This window comes from Protomyctophum parallelum, assembly GCF_964188405.1.
Source record: "Protomyctophum parallelum genome assembly, chromosome: 20".
Taxonomy (NCBI): Eukaryota; Metazoa; Chordata; class Actinopteri; order Myctophiformes; family Myctophidae; genus Protomyctophum; species Protomyctophum parallelum.
This window is the reverse complement of record NC_139718.1, coordinates 39,215,443-39,231,328: the sequence shown is the minus strand read 5'-3', so window position 1 is coordinate 39,231,328 and position 15,886 is coordinate 39,215,443. Positions and strand designations below refer to the sequence as shown.

The 15,886-nt window shown below is 42.4% G+C and overlaps 2 protein-coding genes across 2 annotated transcripts; both read right to left on the bottom strand.

The window, feature by feature from the left end:
• Positions 1 to 3,264: 3,264 nt before the first annotated feature.
• Positions 3,265 to 8,322, bottom strand: LOC310877504 (uncharacterized protein). Its single transcript, XM_083791381.1, has 6 exons — positions 6,873 to 8,322; positions 5,503 to 5,669; positions 5,187 to 5,407; positions 4,970 to 5,099; positions 4,697 to 4,794; positions 3,265 to 4,089 (listed from the first exon to the last, which is right to left on the bottom strand). Exons 1-6 carry the CDS (start codon positions 8,308 to 8,310, stop codon positions 3,861 to 3,863), a joined length of 2,283 nt encoding a protein of 760 aa, XP_083647507.1. The 5' UTR covers positions 8,311 to 8,322; the 3' UTR covers positions 3,265 to 3,860.
• A 2,673-nt stretch (positions 8,323 to 10,995) lies between these two features.
• Positions 10,996 to 14,384, bottom strand: LOC310878302 (uncharacterized protein). The gene is made up of 6 exons (XM_083792557.1): positions 12,914 to 14,384; positions 12,560 to 12,726; positions 12,244 to 12,464; positions 12,027 to 12,156; positions 11,742 to 11,839; positions 10,996 to 11,243 (listed from the first exon to the last, which is right to left on the bottom strand). Exons 1-6 carry the CDS (start codon positions 14,346 to 14,348, stop codon positions 11,015 to 11,017), a joined length of 2,280 nt encoding a protein of 759 aa, XP_083648683.1. The 5' UTR covers positions 14,349 to 14,384; the 3' UTR covers positions 10,996 to 11,014.
• Between the last annotated feature and the right edge of the window lie 1,502 nt (positions 14,385 to 15,886).

Sequence of the window (15,886 nt, the reverse complement as noted above, 5' to 3'; positions counted from 1 at the left end):
TGGACAGATCCGGCTTGAACACATGACTATAGAGATAGTGTGTAATGATTTGCGGGACTTGGACAGAATCTGGAGGAGTAATATAAAAAAAATGTTTTTCAAAAGTCGGCCTCCTGGCTATAACAGGCCCTATAACAGATTAGCTATACACAGACGGACGGATGGACACACGGAAACACACACGGATGGAGTGCAAAACATACTCTCTCACCATGCCTTCGGCCTGGTGGAGACAATAAAATCAAAAAGAGAAAGAATGAGGGAATACAGTCAACCACGCCAAAGACAACCCTCCTATCTCTGGTCCTCTGCTGCCCTCTAGTGGAGGCTACATTATATTGCCAGGAAGGATTGACCATCAGTGAGTCATGATCAGACCATCAGGTGTGGATGGATGGATGGATGGATGGATGGATGGATGAATTGGTTAATTGATTTGAGTGTTTACAATTAAAATCAGTAGACATGATTCAGTAGTGGGTATAAACAGTGCATTCAACCAGAGGGGGCCAAAGGGAGAGTGTGTTGTTGCAGGAGAACACCTCAGCATCATATTATAGGGAAAGATAGAGGGGAAAAAGGCCCACAAAATAAATGTATATATATTTTAAATTTGGGCTGAAAACTTGTCTATATCACCTTTAATGGACTATATAAAAATAATTTGTTTTGTCTTATAGGTATTTTAATTCTGGTAATAATAGAAATATTCTGAAATATATAACATAATCTAATCTGGTGAACATCTAGTACAAGTGCTTAATGAAATGTATCGATTCTCTAAACGAACATTAAACCCATTCTGACCGGGCACCCGTTTTGGTGTCGGCATCATGTTATGCTTTAGCTATTGAAAAATAGCAGATCTACAAGCTCATATCGCGCCACCGAGTGGCGCGATACGAGCTTGTAGGTCTGCTATTTTTTTTTAAATCGAAGAGCGACTGACATTTCTAGAATCTGATCTCAGGTCAGAATGGGTTCATCAGACCAGTGTGTGTCCGGCGGAAACCTCGTATGAATCTGATCTCAGGTCAGAATGGGTTAAAGTCCATAGACTTGGCTGAGTCCACTCTACTTTGCCATATGACGCAATCTTCAAAAGTAAAAGCTCACAGCACGTGAGCTTTCCATTTTCTTTAGCTAGGCCTGACGTCGAAATAAATAAAAAGGTCCTCTGAAAGAATATATAGGCTATATTCAAAGATTTGTGCCGCATTTTCACGATTTTTCAAAAATAGCAGACCTACAAGCTCGTAGCGCGCCACTCGGTGGCCGATATGAGCTTGTAGATCTGCTATTTTTCAATAGCTAAAGTATAACATAATGCTTTGTTAAAACACCAAAAGGGGGTTCCCGTTCAGAATGGTTATGGTGCTCGGCCTGTTGTTTGGCTTCCGGTTTCTGACCTGAGATCAGATTCATACGAGGTTTCCGCTGGACACACACTGGTCTGATCAACCCATTCTGACCTGAGATCAGATTCTAAAAATGTCAGTCGTTCTTCGGTTTTTTCAAAAATAGCAGACCTACAAGCTCGTATCGCGCCACTCGGTGGCGCGATATGAGCTTGTAGATCTGCTATTTTTCAATAGCTAAAGCATAACATGACGCCAACACCAAAATGGGTGCCCGGTCAGAATGGGTTAACATACATATATATATACACTTCTGAAAAGTTATGCACATTAACAAATAAAATCTCAATTCACAGTCATGCACAGGTTAACAAATAAAATCACACAAATCATGAAATCTAATCCACATCTTTCAATTTTATTTACCATGGCATTTAAATGAACCACATGCTTTTAAAACATCAGTAACCACAGAGTATTTAAATGAACCAATGTTTAAAACACCAGTACACACATTTAAATAAACCACATGCGTTTAAAACATCAGTAACAACGAGAGCATTTAAAGATGGAGTGCCGTGATTTTTTTCCACACTTAAACATGATCATCAGGTGTATTAGGTGTATATTATGAGGTATAACATTTTTCAAAAAAGTGTACAGTATTTGTTAAAATAATGACATGTATTACAAGATCTGTCTTGGCAGTGACTGGTGGAACTAGCTGGTACATAATATTCACACCGTAACCACACCAAAGGGTCAAGGTGGTTTTAGCGTTGTCCCTGCGGTGTGATATGTCTGGTTGCACGTTGACCCCACGTTGACCCTAGTGATTCAACGCAGTGGAATTCAATGGCCCAAACCACACCAAAGGGTCGAGACGGTTTTAGCGTTAACTCCTTGCAACCGTTTGGACCCAAGGAGTTGCATGGTGTCAGGTGACCTTTTGGTGTGGTTATGGCTTTAGTGCTTTTCATGGTTTCATCCTCAAAGTAACAGTTTTTGTATTGACTTGTGCTTTCGTTTGACATTTACCACGACGACGCAAAAACGTGGTGATCGTTTCATTCCCTCTTCCTCTCTTTCCGTTTCTGTATATGAACACACCTCTTCCTTTTTCTTTTAGAAATCAAATCAAACTTTATTCAAACTTTATTTATATAGCACATTTAAAACAACAAAAGCTGACCACCAAAGTCAAAACAAACAGAGCATCCACTGATGATCCACAGACCACAGATGAATGAAGGAAGGATGGAACCAGCATTGAAACAACATTGACCAGCCATAGTCTAGGCCTCTATAGGCCTTTTCAAGAAATGAAGCTAAAAAGATTATAACAAGGATCCACCTTAGTGTCTGCCTGATAGAATAGAAAATGGGCAATAAAGAAAATCTAAATGCATTTAATTTCATTTCACACAAACTGCATAATCTATCCTCTCAACCATGCGTATACAATATAATATAGGCCTATACCATGCAGTCATATGAAGACCAAGTATGCCAGCCCTGATTTGGCACACATAAGGATCATTTATTTTTTGACAGATTATACATATATATATATCTATAGGTATAGATTATACAGTAATAGGCTATAGCCTATAGGTATAGATTATACAGTAGGCTATAGCCTATAGGTATAGATTATACAGTAGGCTATAGCCTATAGGTAGTTTTCTGAAACATAGACATGCTTTATCTCGCAACGTGCAGAGCTTTGGTTTACACACCAGATGGGGATATCCAGTTCCCATCTGTCCTTTTTTGGAAAAAATATTTATTTTATGATATGATATGAATCATGACCATAACCAGCTATGTATTTACATTTACAAAATGTAGATGTGCTATTTTCACTGCATAGCACCATTGTATAGTGAAGTACAAAACCTGAGCTGACTGTGAAGTCACACCTTATATGCTCATGAATCAACCATCCTCTCACATGCTAGTCAAAGAGAAATGTTTATCTGCTCTTGTTTTGTTTATATTTTTATTTTGTTTTCCTGTGTGGTGACCATAGACTGTAAAAAAAATGGGGAAAAAGTGACAACAACTCAACTGAAAGGAATGGCAAGCAGGGTAATTTATGTGTGCTTGTAACCCATAGTATTAAGGGTAACTGAGTATTAAGGTGTAACCCACCAGAAATAAAAAAGTATTTTCATCCAGAATCCTGCAGGTGGTGCTAAAGACCAAATTAATGGTAAGTAATGAATGGCCCATGGATTGGAAATGGAGACATATAGGGTACCATTTATAATGTTTGGGTATTTCCAGAGAGCCCAAAATCATATCTCTATACTGGTGTGTACTGTATGTATGAGTGCTGTATTGACCCTAAAGCCTCAGTAGAACTTACTGTAACTCTGCTATTGATTCAGTTCATTCATGCAGTTTCCTTTAACAGACAACACATATCAATGGCAGTATACTATATACAGTATATCAAACTACCTCCGCTCATTTATGAAATCTTTTGAGTCCTTCAAGTCACTTTGAGTCTTTCAGTCCAGATTCTTGCACTGGTAGACTGACACTTGTCTTTCTCTCAGGGTTTGGGGACTTTCCCACAGCACTGGCGGTGCCGACATTTTCTATTTTAACCATTTCCTTCAGGGTGGTCCTCGAGTTCCAGCCTTGTTCTTGGGCAAACATGTAAACGCGTCCAAACAGACCAGGAAACATCTCCATCAGGTCGAGATGAGCTACCTCCGCAGCACTGTAAACAGAGAGAGCAGTGGTCACTCAAGGAAGTCTCATATCCTGATGGTGACCCACCTGTGACCACACTCACTGTGACTCAGTGAATCACACAGCTATAGGCCTAATAATTACCACAGCCATATCACTGTCTGCAACGCCACATGCTGTGTGAGGTAAACCTGTATAAGGAATTGCAATTAAACACCCTGACAATGGCTGATGTGAACTCGACCTCCTGTTAGTCCGACCATTACTAACACTATCCCGAACCCTAACTTAACCCCAACCTCACAGGAAGCCACGGGTGATTTGTAACCCGCAGCACAGGTTGGACTAACGGGAGGTCTCAACTGGGGCCCATTGGGTTGATTTCCTTGGTATAATTAGTAAATTGATATTTGACTGTAGCCTACATGCAAGTATACCTTTGTATCATTGTCCTAAAATCCAAGTGTAACACTGATAAATAGAGAACAGAGAACATTTTGTTTTGACAGCGAAGGAAGCTCTCCAGGACGAGTGCTCCACAGTACACAATATTAGAAATAAGGAAACCAAATATCTTTGTATAATACATATTGACCAGAGTGACTTTCCTTTGTGTTGTTCTTAACTCAACTTACTAGTGCTCACGTGCATTGCGTATGAAGCGCAGCAGTCCAAATGTGTTCTCGGGGTAGGGCTTCTTGCCATCCATCTTCTGGACCAACGCAGGTGGGAACTGGAAAAACATACAAGGTGCATTGACAAAGTTGTATAGCCACATTTCATAAACAAATGTAATTGACAGTGCTTTATATAAGGAATAGAAGGAATAAAGTATAGAGAAATACAAAACAAATGCTACATTTCAATAGTGGTTTTATGTTTTCTCACTCTATTTGAAATAAACTCACCTTGTGTTTCCATGCGTTGAACTGTCCCTGCTCAGCATACTGGTCTAATGCACTGATGAGGTCCGTGTCAGCATTTCGACAGTTCTGAACTTCCTTTTCATTTCCAATGTTTCTCAGGTACTCTATTCTCCTGGAAAGAGAAGAACCAAAAACTTTAGGCTGCTCTGTAGAATATACGTACAGATAAAACTGATTTGCTGTTTTCATCGTAGCCTACCTCTCATTTGACCAAAAGAAGGGATGAGCCAAGCATTCCTCCACTTTAGGTCTTTTCGTTGGGTCTTCATTGATCATCTGCTCAATGAGATCCTTAGCAACCACATCCTGAACCTTATCCAGATTGTAGACTCCATCCAAAATGTTGCCTTCACATCTAACCCCTTTGCCAAATGGATGGTGTCCTCCAGATAGGATGTAATATATTAACATTCCAGCCACCTTTAGAATGAGCATCATATTTTAGTAAGTAAGCTTTCATCATTCGTTTCATTCCCATTCATTAACTTAATTCTCACACAGAAAAAAACAACAACCTGGATATCAGTGCTCCTTTTATATGCAATATCATCTTCATCTTTATCCAACGTCTCCTTTGCCTTCCAGCATTTTTCTCCTGCACTGCTTGTATGGTGGGTTGTTTGTCCTTTGAGTAATCGACGGCTTATTCCAAAATCAGCTAATCTTGCTCGCTTTTGAATGTCTGTAGGGCAAATTATAGATCAAGGTTTAACAGGCAAGAACGCAGGCAGGCAGGCAGGCAGGCAGGCAGGCAGGCAGGCAGGCAGGCAGGCAGGCAGGCAGGCAGGCAGGCAGGCAGGCAGGCAGGCAGGCAGGCAGGCAGGCAGGCAGGCAGGCAGGCAGGCAGGCAGGCAGGCAGGCAGGCAGGCAGGCAGGCAGGCAGGCAGGCAGGCAGGCAGGCAGGCAGGCAGGCAGGCAGGCAGGCAGGCAGGCAGGCAGGCAGGCAGGCAGGCAGGCAGGCAGGCAGGCAGGCAGGCAGGCAGGCAGGCAGGCAGGCAGGCAGGCAGGCAGGCAGGCAGGCAGGCAGGCAGGCAGGCAGGCAGGCAGGCAGGCAGGCAGGCAGGCAGGCAGGCAGGCAGGCAGGCAGGCAGGCAGGCAGGCAGGCAGGCAGGCAGGCAGGCAGGCAGGCAGGCAGGCAGGCAGGCAGGCAGGCAGGCAGGCAGGCAGGCAGGCAGGCAGGCAGGCAGGCAGGCAGGCAGGCAGGCAGGCAGGCAGGCAGGCAGGCAGGCAGGCAGGCAGGCAGGCAGGCAGGCAGGCAGGCAGGCAGGCAGGCAGGCAGGCAGGCAGGCAGGCAGGCAGGCAGGCAGGCAGGCAGGCAGGCAGGCAGGCAGGCAGGCAGGCAGGCAGGCAGGCAGGCAGGCAGGCAGGCAGGCAGGCAGGCAGGCAGGCAGGCAGGCAGGCAGGCAGGCAGGCAGGCAGGCAGGCAGGCAGGCAGGCAGGCAGGCAGGCAGGCAGGCAGGCAGGCAGGCAGGCAGGCAGGCAGGCAGGCAGGCAGGCAGGCAGGCAGGCAGGCAGGCAGGCAGGCAGGCAGGCAGGCAGGCAGGCAGGCAGGCAGGCAGGCAGGCAGGCAGGCAGGCAGGCAGGCAGGCAGGCAGGCAGGCAGGCAGGCAGGCAGGCAGGCAGGCAGGCAGGCAGGCAGGCAGGCAGGCAGTGTGTGTGTGTGTGTGTGTGTGTGTGTGTGTGTGTGTGTGTGTGTGTGTGTGTGTGTGTGTGTGTGTGTGTGTGTGTGTGTGTGTGTGTGTGTGTGTGTGTGTGTGTGTGTGTGTGTGTGTGTGTGTGTGTGTGTGTGTGTGTGTGTGTGTGTGTGTGTGTGTGTGTGTGTGTGTGTGTGTGTGTGTGTGTGTGTGTGTGTGTGTGTGTGTGTGTGTGTGTGTGTCTGCCTTACCAATCAGCACATTCTGGGGCTTGATATCCCGGTGGAGAATAGGAGGATTCTGACGATGAAGAATACTAAGGCTTTTGAGAAACTGATTTGCAAGTTCCCTCCTCAATTCAGAAAGGCTGTCTTCAGGAAAGTCTGATGTAAGTTTGATGTATTCTTCCAGTGTGTATTCACATAACTGAAGTCCAAGGTAACCATATTTTTTATCCTCTGCAAAGTCAACATATCGTACGATCAAAGGATCATCAAGCTCTGGAAGACGTAAAAAGCCTTCCTCATTCTTCAGCACTTTGTAGTTTTTTTTAGTCATTCTCTTAACTGCCACTTCAGTGCCATCATCTCTTAACCCCAAGAACACCTCAGTTCCAACACTTCCCTCTGCAATGAGGAATTCATCATCTTCCACAAACGTAAGACTCCCGACTTTGATAACTTCACAGTCATCAATATTTGCAAGCTTCTCTAACTGCTGCCTCCATCTGTCACTTATTTGGTACCATTTCCGTGCTTTTGGTGATGTACTGACAATGGGGTCGATAGGCTGCACATGTGAACTTTCAGTCAGACCAGATTCCTCAACAGGAACTGTTGTTGGCATTTCTGCATCAACATGAACTTCATCTTTCAGCTCCTCTTGCTTTCCATGCTTCTTGGATCCTGGTAGCTCTGTATTGGAGATCATGGAAACTTCACATTCCGAGGATGGCTTGTTTAGATACTTTTTCAATTCTCGAAGCCTTTCTTTCAGGTTGTCATCAGTCTCCATGTCTGCTGATGTAATTATATCCTCAGGCACATCATCTATTCCCAATGACGTAAAGACGTCAGTGGCATGCACAATTGGAAGCAGGTTTGCCAGTATGCCGTATGTATACTCCCTCATATTAGACTGCTCTTTCTTCACAAAAGGAACAACTGCTTTGCATAATTGGTCAACCAGGTTTGGATTCCAGTTATCTTTTAATTTAGTTTTCTGTGTAATCACATAGAGTGTCTTCAGAACCACATGCTGCATTTCAGGAGTGCTTGCGTGAAGGAGTTTCAGTAGTTTGGGGGTCATAGACAGTGATACCTCACTGGATATCTCTCTCAGTGTGCAGAAAACTGCATTTAGACATCTGACAACGTGACCCTGAATTTGTGCATTGAGAAGTTTTGGAAGCCGCTTGTCTGCATTTTCAATGTAGAAGTTCAGCTTTTCGTTGTCCTTTAACCACTGAAGACTTCTTTGACGATACTCTTTTTCTGTTGGTGGCTCATCAACATTAAAGAGCATGTCAATGATGTTCATATGGGTCTGGTGATCCTCCTCCAGCATATAACGATCATAAATGCTGAAAACTTCTGCTGGTGTTTTCTGTCGTACAGCAAGTAGTAAATCACTAAAACGTTTGATTTTTAAATAAAGGTCATCACCGCTCAATGCAAGCTTATCTATCATTTCAAACACTTTTCTGTTATATAAAATGTCAGTAGGACTTATATTACTGGATTGGAAAGTTACAATCCCTCCAGCTTTGATGAGGACTTTCATGATATCATCCCTGTCATTGATGGCAGCATTGTGAAGTGGTGTCAGCATTGAGAAGGGATATGGTGTGGTACCATTTGGATTTGCTCCTGCTGCAAGCAGCCTCTGCACAAAATCAAGGGGTGTTTTCTGAATTGAGGCATAATCCAGAGGGGTCCGGTTATTTGTGGATAACTGATCTGGGTTTACACCTTTTTCACTCAGAAGAAAGGCACAAATATCCCCCCTGTGAAATGCCACAGCAGCAGTCAAAGGACATATATGATCATTCAGCTCCTTGCATGGGTAAAGGCCATTGATGTCTTTGTCTCTGATTAATTTCTTGAACTTCTTGAGGTTGTCCCTAATAATGACCTGTATTATAAGATCTGTCTTGGCAGTGACTGGTGGAACTAGCTGGTACGTAATATTCATGCTGTGTCCAAATAGATCCATTTCTTTGCTTCAGAATAACTGTTGGGTAAAAGAAAAACTGTTTAGTACATCTGACCAGTACATGTATTACTTATTTAATCCAGGCTAAGTTTAGATGAACTATATATTCCTACACATGTTAAAGAAGGTGGAGGGTTAGAACTGTATAGGACATCGTCAAGTTCAAGTAGGCTACAACTAGATGGGTAGCCTACTTGAACTTGACCTTTAACAAAGATTTGATATATTTAATTGTCTATCACTCCAGCCATGTTAAGATGCAGCTATTCAAGTAAGAATGCTGGATGCAACAAAGTCAATCGAAATGACTATCAGTCACTCAGTTGTACTTTGCAATAGTCTGAAAGTAGGATTGTTCCACTGAAATATATAAAAAAATGTATACAATGTCTGTATTCATGGTAAAGCATTAACTCACTGGTAGAACCAACAGTATTCATGTCTCCAACTCTCCATATTGTTCCATTTCCATATTATATTTACTTTTGAAAAGCTCTTAGTTCTTCACTCGATGGCCCAGTAGTTATTCAGCTCTAAATGCACGCATTGATGTTGTCTATCCTCTAGAGTCTAGACTTTGAACTTCCTTATTTCAGACTGAGACCATGGTTGACATTCTTTGAAGTTGTCCTACTGTACAATATCTCAAACAAACACAGCACGAAAAATGGCCAGTATGTGTATTTTTCATAATATTGCACATTGCTATTAAGAAAGGATTTGGGTGTGGCAGTTTTAATAAATGTTTTAACAGCAAGGTAATATTGGTCTTGTTCCGATGCTGCTTCACAGAATATCTAAAATACATTATTGTAAAGGGCAGTCCATACTGTCTCCGACCACCGAACCTTTCGTCGGAAAGATCAGACTTTAATTTTTTCTCCTATTAGAGTTCGGCGAGTCACAACATCTGGGAGTGCAGCTTTCAGAACAAAAATTCGGAATGCGTTTCAGAAGTTGCGAGTGACGTCATGTTGTACGAAAAGTTTGAATACACACGTTCGAAGAATGATATATTATTTATATAATCACCTAGGCTTAGGAGTCGGACTCAAAGCGCACCAGTTTGTCACTTACCCAAAGGTATTTAACTGTAGACAATAAAATGATCGTTTACTATAGTATGACGACGCAAAAACGTTTTTCCCCTCTTCCTCTTTCAGCTTCTACTATGAACACACCTCTTCCTTGGTTTTTTTTCCTCTTCCTTTTTCTTTTAGAAATCAAATCAAACTTTATTCAAACTTTATATTAAAACGACAAAAGCTGACCACCAAAGTCAAAACAAACAGCATCCACACTAAATTACCGTAATCTCTACTTTTTCTCCGGGCTTCATAACCAACTATTTATTTACATTTACAAAATTTAGATGTGCTATTTTCACTATATAGCACCATTGTATAAAATAGTGGTTAAGCAGCTCACACCAGGCCTTTCAAACTAATTTAATTCACTGAGTGATGTCACACCTGATTCTCATGAATCAACCGTCCTCATGCCAGTCAGAGAAATCTTTATCTGCTCTTGTTTTGTTTTTATTTTCCTGTGTGGTGACCATAGACTGTAAAAAAGGGGGAAAAGGGCAACAATTGAAAGGAATGGGCATGGCAAGCAGGCTAATTTAATCCAGAATCCTGCAGGTGGCGCTAAAGCCCAAATTAATGGTAAGTAATTAATGGCCCATGGATTGGAGATGGAGACATGGGATCCCATTTATAATGTTTGGATATTTCCAGAGAGCCCAAAGTCATATCTCTATACTGGTGTGTACTGTATGTATGAGTGCTGTATTGGCCCTAACGCCTCAGTAGAACTTACTGTAACTCTGCTATTGATTCAGTTAATTCATGCAGTTTCCTTTAACAGACAACACATGTCAATGGCAGTATACTATATACAGTATATCAAACTCCCTTTGATTGATTGATTGAAATATTTATTAACAGTTTGTAGAATTTACAGTACATTTTAAGCACAAACTCAATACAAAGACTGTCAACTGTGAGTGGACTACCCAATTAAGCATTACACTTGTTTACAACAGGGTCCACATTGTTCAATTCATCAAAACATTTAAAGACATACAGACATTTAGAGACATACAAATAGACATTTCTATGTAGCTAAAGTACAGAACAGGAATTCATCATTTACGAAAACTTTTGAGTCCTTCAAGTCACTTTGAGTCTTTCAGTCCAGATTCTTGCACTGGTAGACTGACACTTGTCTTTCTCTCAGGGTTTGGGGACTTTCCCACAGCACTGGCGGTGCCGACATTTTCTCTTTTAACCATTTCCTTCAGGGTGGTCCTCGAGTTCCAGCCTTGTTCTTGGGCAAACATGTAAACGCGTCCAAACAGACCAGGAAACATCTCCATCAGGTCGAGATGAGCTACCTCCGCAGCACTGTAAACAGAGAGAGCAGTGGTCACTCAAGTAAGTCTCATATCCTGATGGTTACCCACCTGTGACCACACTCACTGTGACTCAGTGAATCACACAGCTATAGGCCTAATATTAACCACAGCCATATCACTGTCTGCAACGCCACATACTGCGTGAGGTAAACCTGTATAAGGAATTGCAATTAAACACCCTGACAATGGCTGATTGAACTCGACCTCCCGTTAGTCCGACCATTGGGTTGATTTCCTTGGTAGGCCTATAGTAATTTGATATTTGACTGTAGCCTACATGCAAGTATACCTTTGTATCATTGTCCTAAAATCCAAGTGTAACACTGATAAATAGAGAACAGAGAACATTTTGTTTCGACAGCGAAGGAAGCTCTCCAGGACGAGTGCTCCATAGTCCACAATATTAGAAATAAGGAAACCAAATATCTTTGTATAATACATATTGACCAGAGTGACTTTCCTTTGTGTTGTTCTTAACTCAACTTACTAGTGCTCACGTGCATTGCGTATGAAGCGCAGCAGTCCAAATGTGTTCTCGGGGTAGGGCTTCTTGCCATCCATCTTCTGGACCAACGCAGGTGGGAACTGGAAAAACATACAAGGTACATTGACAAAGTTGTATAGCCACATTTCATAAACAACATGTAATTCACAGTGTTTATATAAGTCATTTTAAATAAGGAATAGAAGGAATAAAGTAGACAAATACAAAACAAATGCTAAATTTCAATATTTGTTTTATGTTTTCTCACTCTATTTGAAATAAACTCACCTTGTGTTTCCATGCGTTGAACTGTCCCTGCTCAGCATACTGGTCTAATGCACTGATGAGGTCCTTGTCAGCATTTCGATAGTTCTGAACTTCCTTTTCATTTCCAATGTTTCTCAGGTACTCTACTCTCCTGGAAAGAGAAGTACTGAAAATGTTAGGCTGCTCTGTAGAATATACGTACAGATAAAACTGATTTGCTGTTTTCATCGTAGCCTACCTCTCATTTGACCAAAAGAAGGGATGAGCCAAGCATTCCTCCACTTTAGGTCTTTTCGGTGGGTCTTCATTGATCATCTGCTCAATGAGATCCTTAGCAACCACATCCTGAACCTTATCCAGATTGTAGACTCCATCCAAAATGTTGCCTTCACATCTAACCCCTTTGCCAAATGGATGGTGTCCTCCAGATAGGATGTAATATATTAACATTCCAGCCACCTTTAGAATGAGCATCATATTTTAGTAAGTAAGCTTTCATCATTCGTTTCATTCCCATTCATTAACTTAATTCTCACACAGAAAAAAACAACAACCTGGATATCAGTGCTCCTTTTATATGCAATATCATCTTCATCTTTATCCAACGTCTCCTTTGCCTTCCAGCATTTTTCTCCTGCACTGCTTGTATGGTGGGTTGTTTGTCCTTTGAGTAATCGACGGCTTATTCCAAAATCAGCTAATCTTGCTCGCTTTTGAATGTCTGTAGGGCAAATTATAGATCAAGGTTTAACAGGCAAGAACGCAGACAGACAGACAGACAGACAGACAGAGTGTGTGTGTGTGTGTGTGTGTGCGCGTGTGCGCGTGTGTGCGTGTGTGCGTGTGTGCGTGCGTGCGTGCGTGCGTGCGTGCGTGCGTGCGTGCGTGCGTGCGTGCGTCTGCCTTACCAATCAGCACATTCTGGGGCTTGATATCCCGGTGGAGAATAGGAGGATTCTGACGATGAAGAATACTAAGGCTTTTGAGAAACTGATTTGCAAGTTCCCTCCTCAATTCAGAAAGGCTGTCTTCAGGAAAGTCTGATGTAAGTTTGATGTATTCTTCCAGTGTGTATTCACATAACTGAAGTCCAAGGTAACCATATTTTTTATCCTCTGCAAAGTCAACATATCGTACGAGCAAAGGATCATCAAGCTCTGGAAGACGTAAAAAGCCTTCCTCATTCTTCAGCACTTTGTAGTTTTTTTTTGTCATTCTCTTAACTGCCAATTCAGTGCCATCATCTCTTAACCCCAAGAACACCTCAGTTCCAACACTTCCCTCTGCAATGAGGAATTCATCATCTTCCACAAACATAAGACTCCCGACTTTGATAACTTTACAGTCATCAATATTTGCAAACTTCTCTAACTGCTGCCTCCATCTGTCACTTATTTGGTACCATTTCCGTGCTTTTGGTGATGTACTGACAATGGGGTCGATAGGCTGCACATGTGAACTTTCAGTCAGACCAGATTCCTCAACAGGAACTGTTGTTGGCATTTCTGCATCAACATGAACTTCATCTTTCAGCTCCTCTTGCTTTCCATGCTTGTTGGATCCTGGTGGCTCTGTATTGGTGATCATGGAAACTTCACATTCCGAGGATGGCTTGTTTAGATATTTTTTCAATTCTCGAAGCCTTTCTTTCAGGTTGTCATCAGTCTCCATGTCTGCTGATGTAATTATATCCTCAGGCACATCATCTATTCCCAATGACGTAAAGATGTCAGTGGCATGCTCAAATGGAAGCAGGTTTGCCAGTATGCCGTATGTATACTCCCTCATATTAGACTGCTCTTTCTTCACAAAAGGAACAATTGCTTTGCATAATTGGTCAACCAGGTTTGGATTCCAGTTATCTTTTAATTTAGTTTTCTGTGTAATCACATAGAGTGTCTTCAGAACCACATGCTGCATTTCAGGAGTGCTTGTGTGAAGGAGTTTCAGTAGTTTGGGGGTCATAGACAGTGATACCTCACTGGATATCTCTCTCAGTGTGCAGAAAACTGCATTTAGACATCTGACAACGTCACCCTGAATTTGTGCATTGGGAAGTTTTGGAAGCCGCTTGTCTGCATTTTCAATGTAGAAGTTCAGCTTTTCGTTGTCCTTTAACCACTGAAGACATCTCTGACGATACTCTTTTGCTGTTGGACCCGTAACACTAAAGAGCATGCCAATGATGTTCATATGGGTCTGGGGATGCTCCTCCAGCATATAACGATCATAAATGCTGAAAACTTCTGCTGGTGTTTTCTGTCGTACAGCAAGTAGTAAATCACTAAAACGTTTGATTTTTAAATAAAGGTCATCACCGCTCAATGCAAGCTTATCTATCATTTCAAACACTTTTCTGTTATATAAAATGTCAGTAGGACTTATATTACTGGATTGGAAAGTTACAATCCCTCCAGCTTTGATGAGGACTTTCATGATATCATCCCTGTCATTGATGGCAGCATTGTGAAGTGGTGTCAGCATTGAGAAGGGATATGGTGTGGTACCATTTGGATTTGCTCCTGCTGCAAGCAGCCTCTGCACAAAATCAAGGGGTGTTTTCTGAATTGAGGCATAATCCAGAGGGGTCCGGTTATTTGTGGATATCTGATCTGGGTTTACACCTTTTTCACTCAGAAGAAAGGCACAAATATCCCCCCTGTGAAATGCCACAGCAGCAGTCAAAGGACATATATGATCATTCAGCTCCTTGCATGGGTAAAGGCCATTGATGTCTTTGTCTCTGATTAATTTCTTGAACTTCTTGAGGTTGTCCCTAATAATGACCTGTATTATAAGATCTGTCTTGGCAGTGACTGGTGGAACTAGCTGGTACGTAATATTCATGCTCTGTCCAAATAGATCCATTTCTTTGCTTCAGAATAACTGTTGGGTAAAAGAAAAACTGTTTAATACATCTGACCAGTACAATCTTAACCGAGGCTAAGGTTTTCAATTGCCGGCTCTGAGAAAGAAATGATAAGACCTGGGTCCCGTTTATGACATTCTACCACAACACACAAACTGCATAGCGTGCTGTGCTGCCGTGCCGTGCCTATATGCTTCGAGTTCTGTCAATTTTATGTTATATTGTGTAGATATAAACTAGGACATTCTACCCAGAAATACTGCTCTCACAGACAGTTCTTTTTTTTTTTCTTAATTTTTATCCCACGATTTTGTAACCCAGTTTTCTTTTCACCCAGTGCCAATTATCTAATGTAATCCTGGGCGCTACACTTCCTCTGCCAACCTGGGGGGGCAGCGGACTGACCTCATGCCTCCTTCTATGCATGAGGAGTCCAAGCTGCTTCTTTTCACCTGACAGAGGGGAATTTCCCCGGCCGGACGTAGCGCGTGGAAGGGACACGTTATTCCGACCAGTTCCTTTCCCCTCCATCAGGCGCCCCGGCTGGCCAGGGGGAGGTAGTTTTAGAGACCAGGATTACGGCATGTTTTTGTGAGGGTATCTACTATCTACCCTAGGGGACACGGGGAGAACATGCAAACTCCACACAGAAAGGCCCAGAGTTGGGACCAGGAAGCAGAGTTGCAGTCCTACACAGCTCTCTGTGCTTCCTCCAGTGCAGCCGCCTACCCCACCTGTCCTACAAATCAGAACTATACAAACTATACAGTCTCTGTACAGGCTGAACAAACCATATAGGCTGCACAAACAAAAACAAAAGGAAATAGGAGCTGTACATACAAACTTGATACAAATCAAAACCAATACAGTAGTACCACAAAATACAAATATCAAATGTGGATTTCTAAATATTAGATCTCTACGCAAAAAAGGAACATTAGTAAATGAAATCATATCAGACAATTGTCTTGATCTATTTTGTCTGACTGAAACGTGGCTGGGTGAGCAAGAA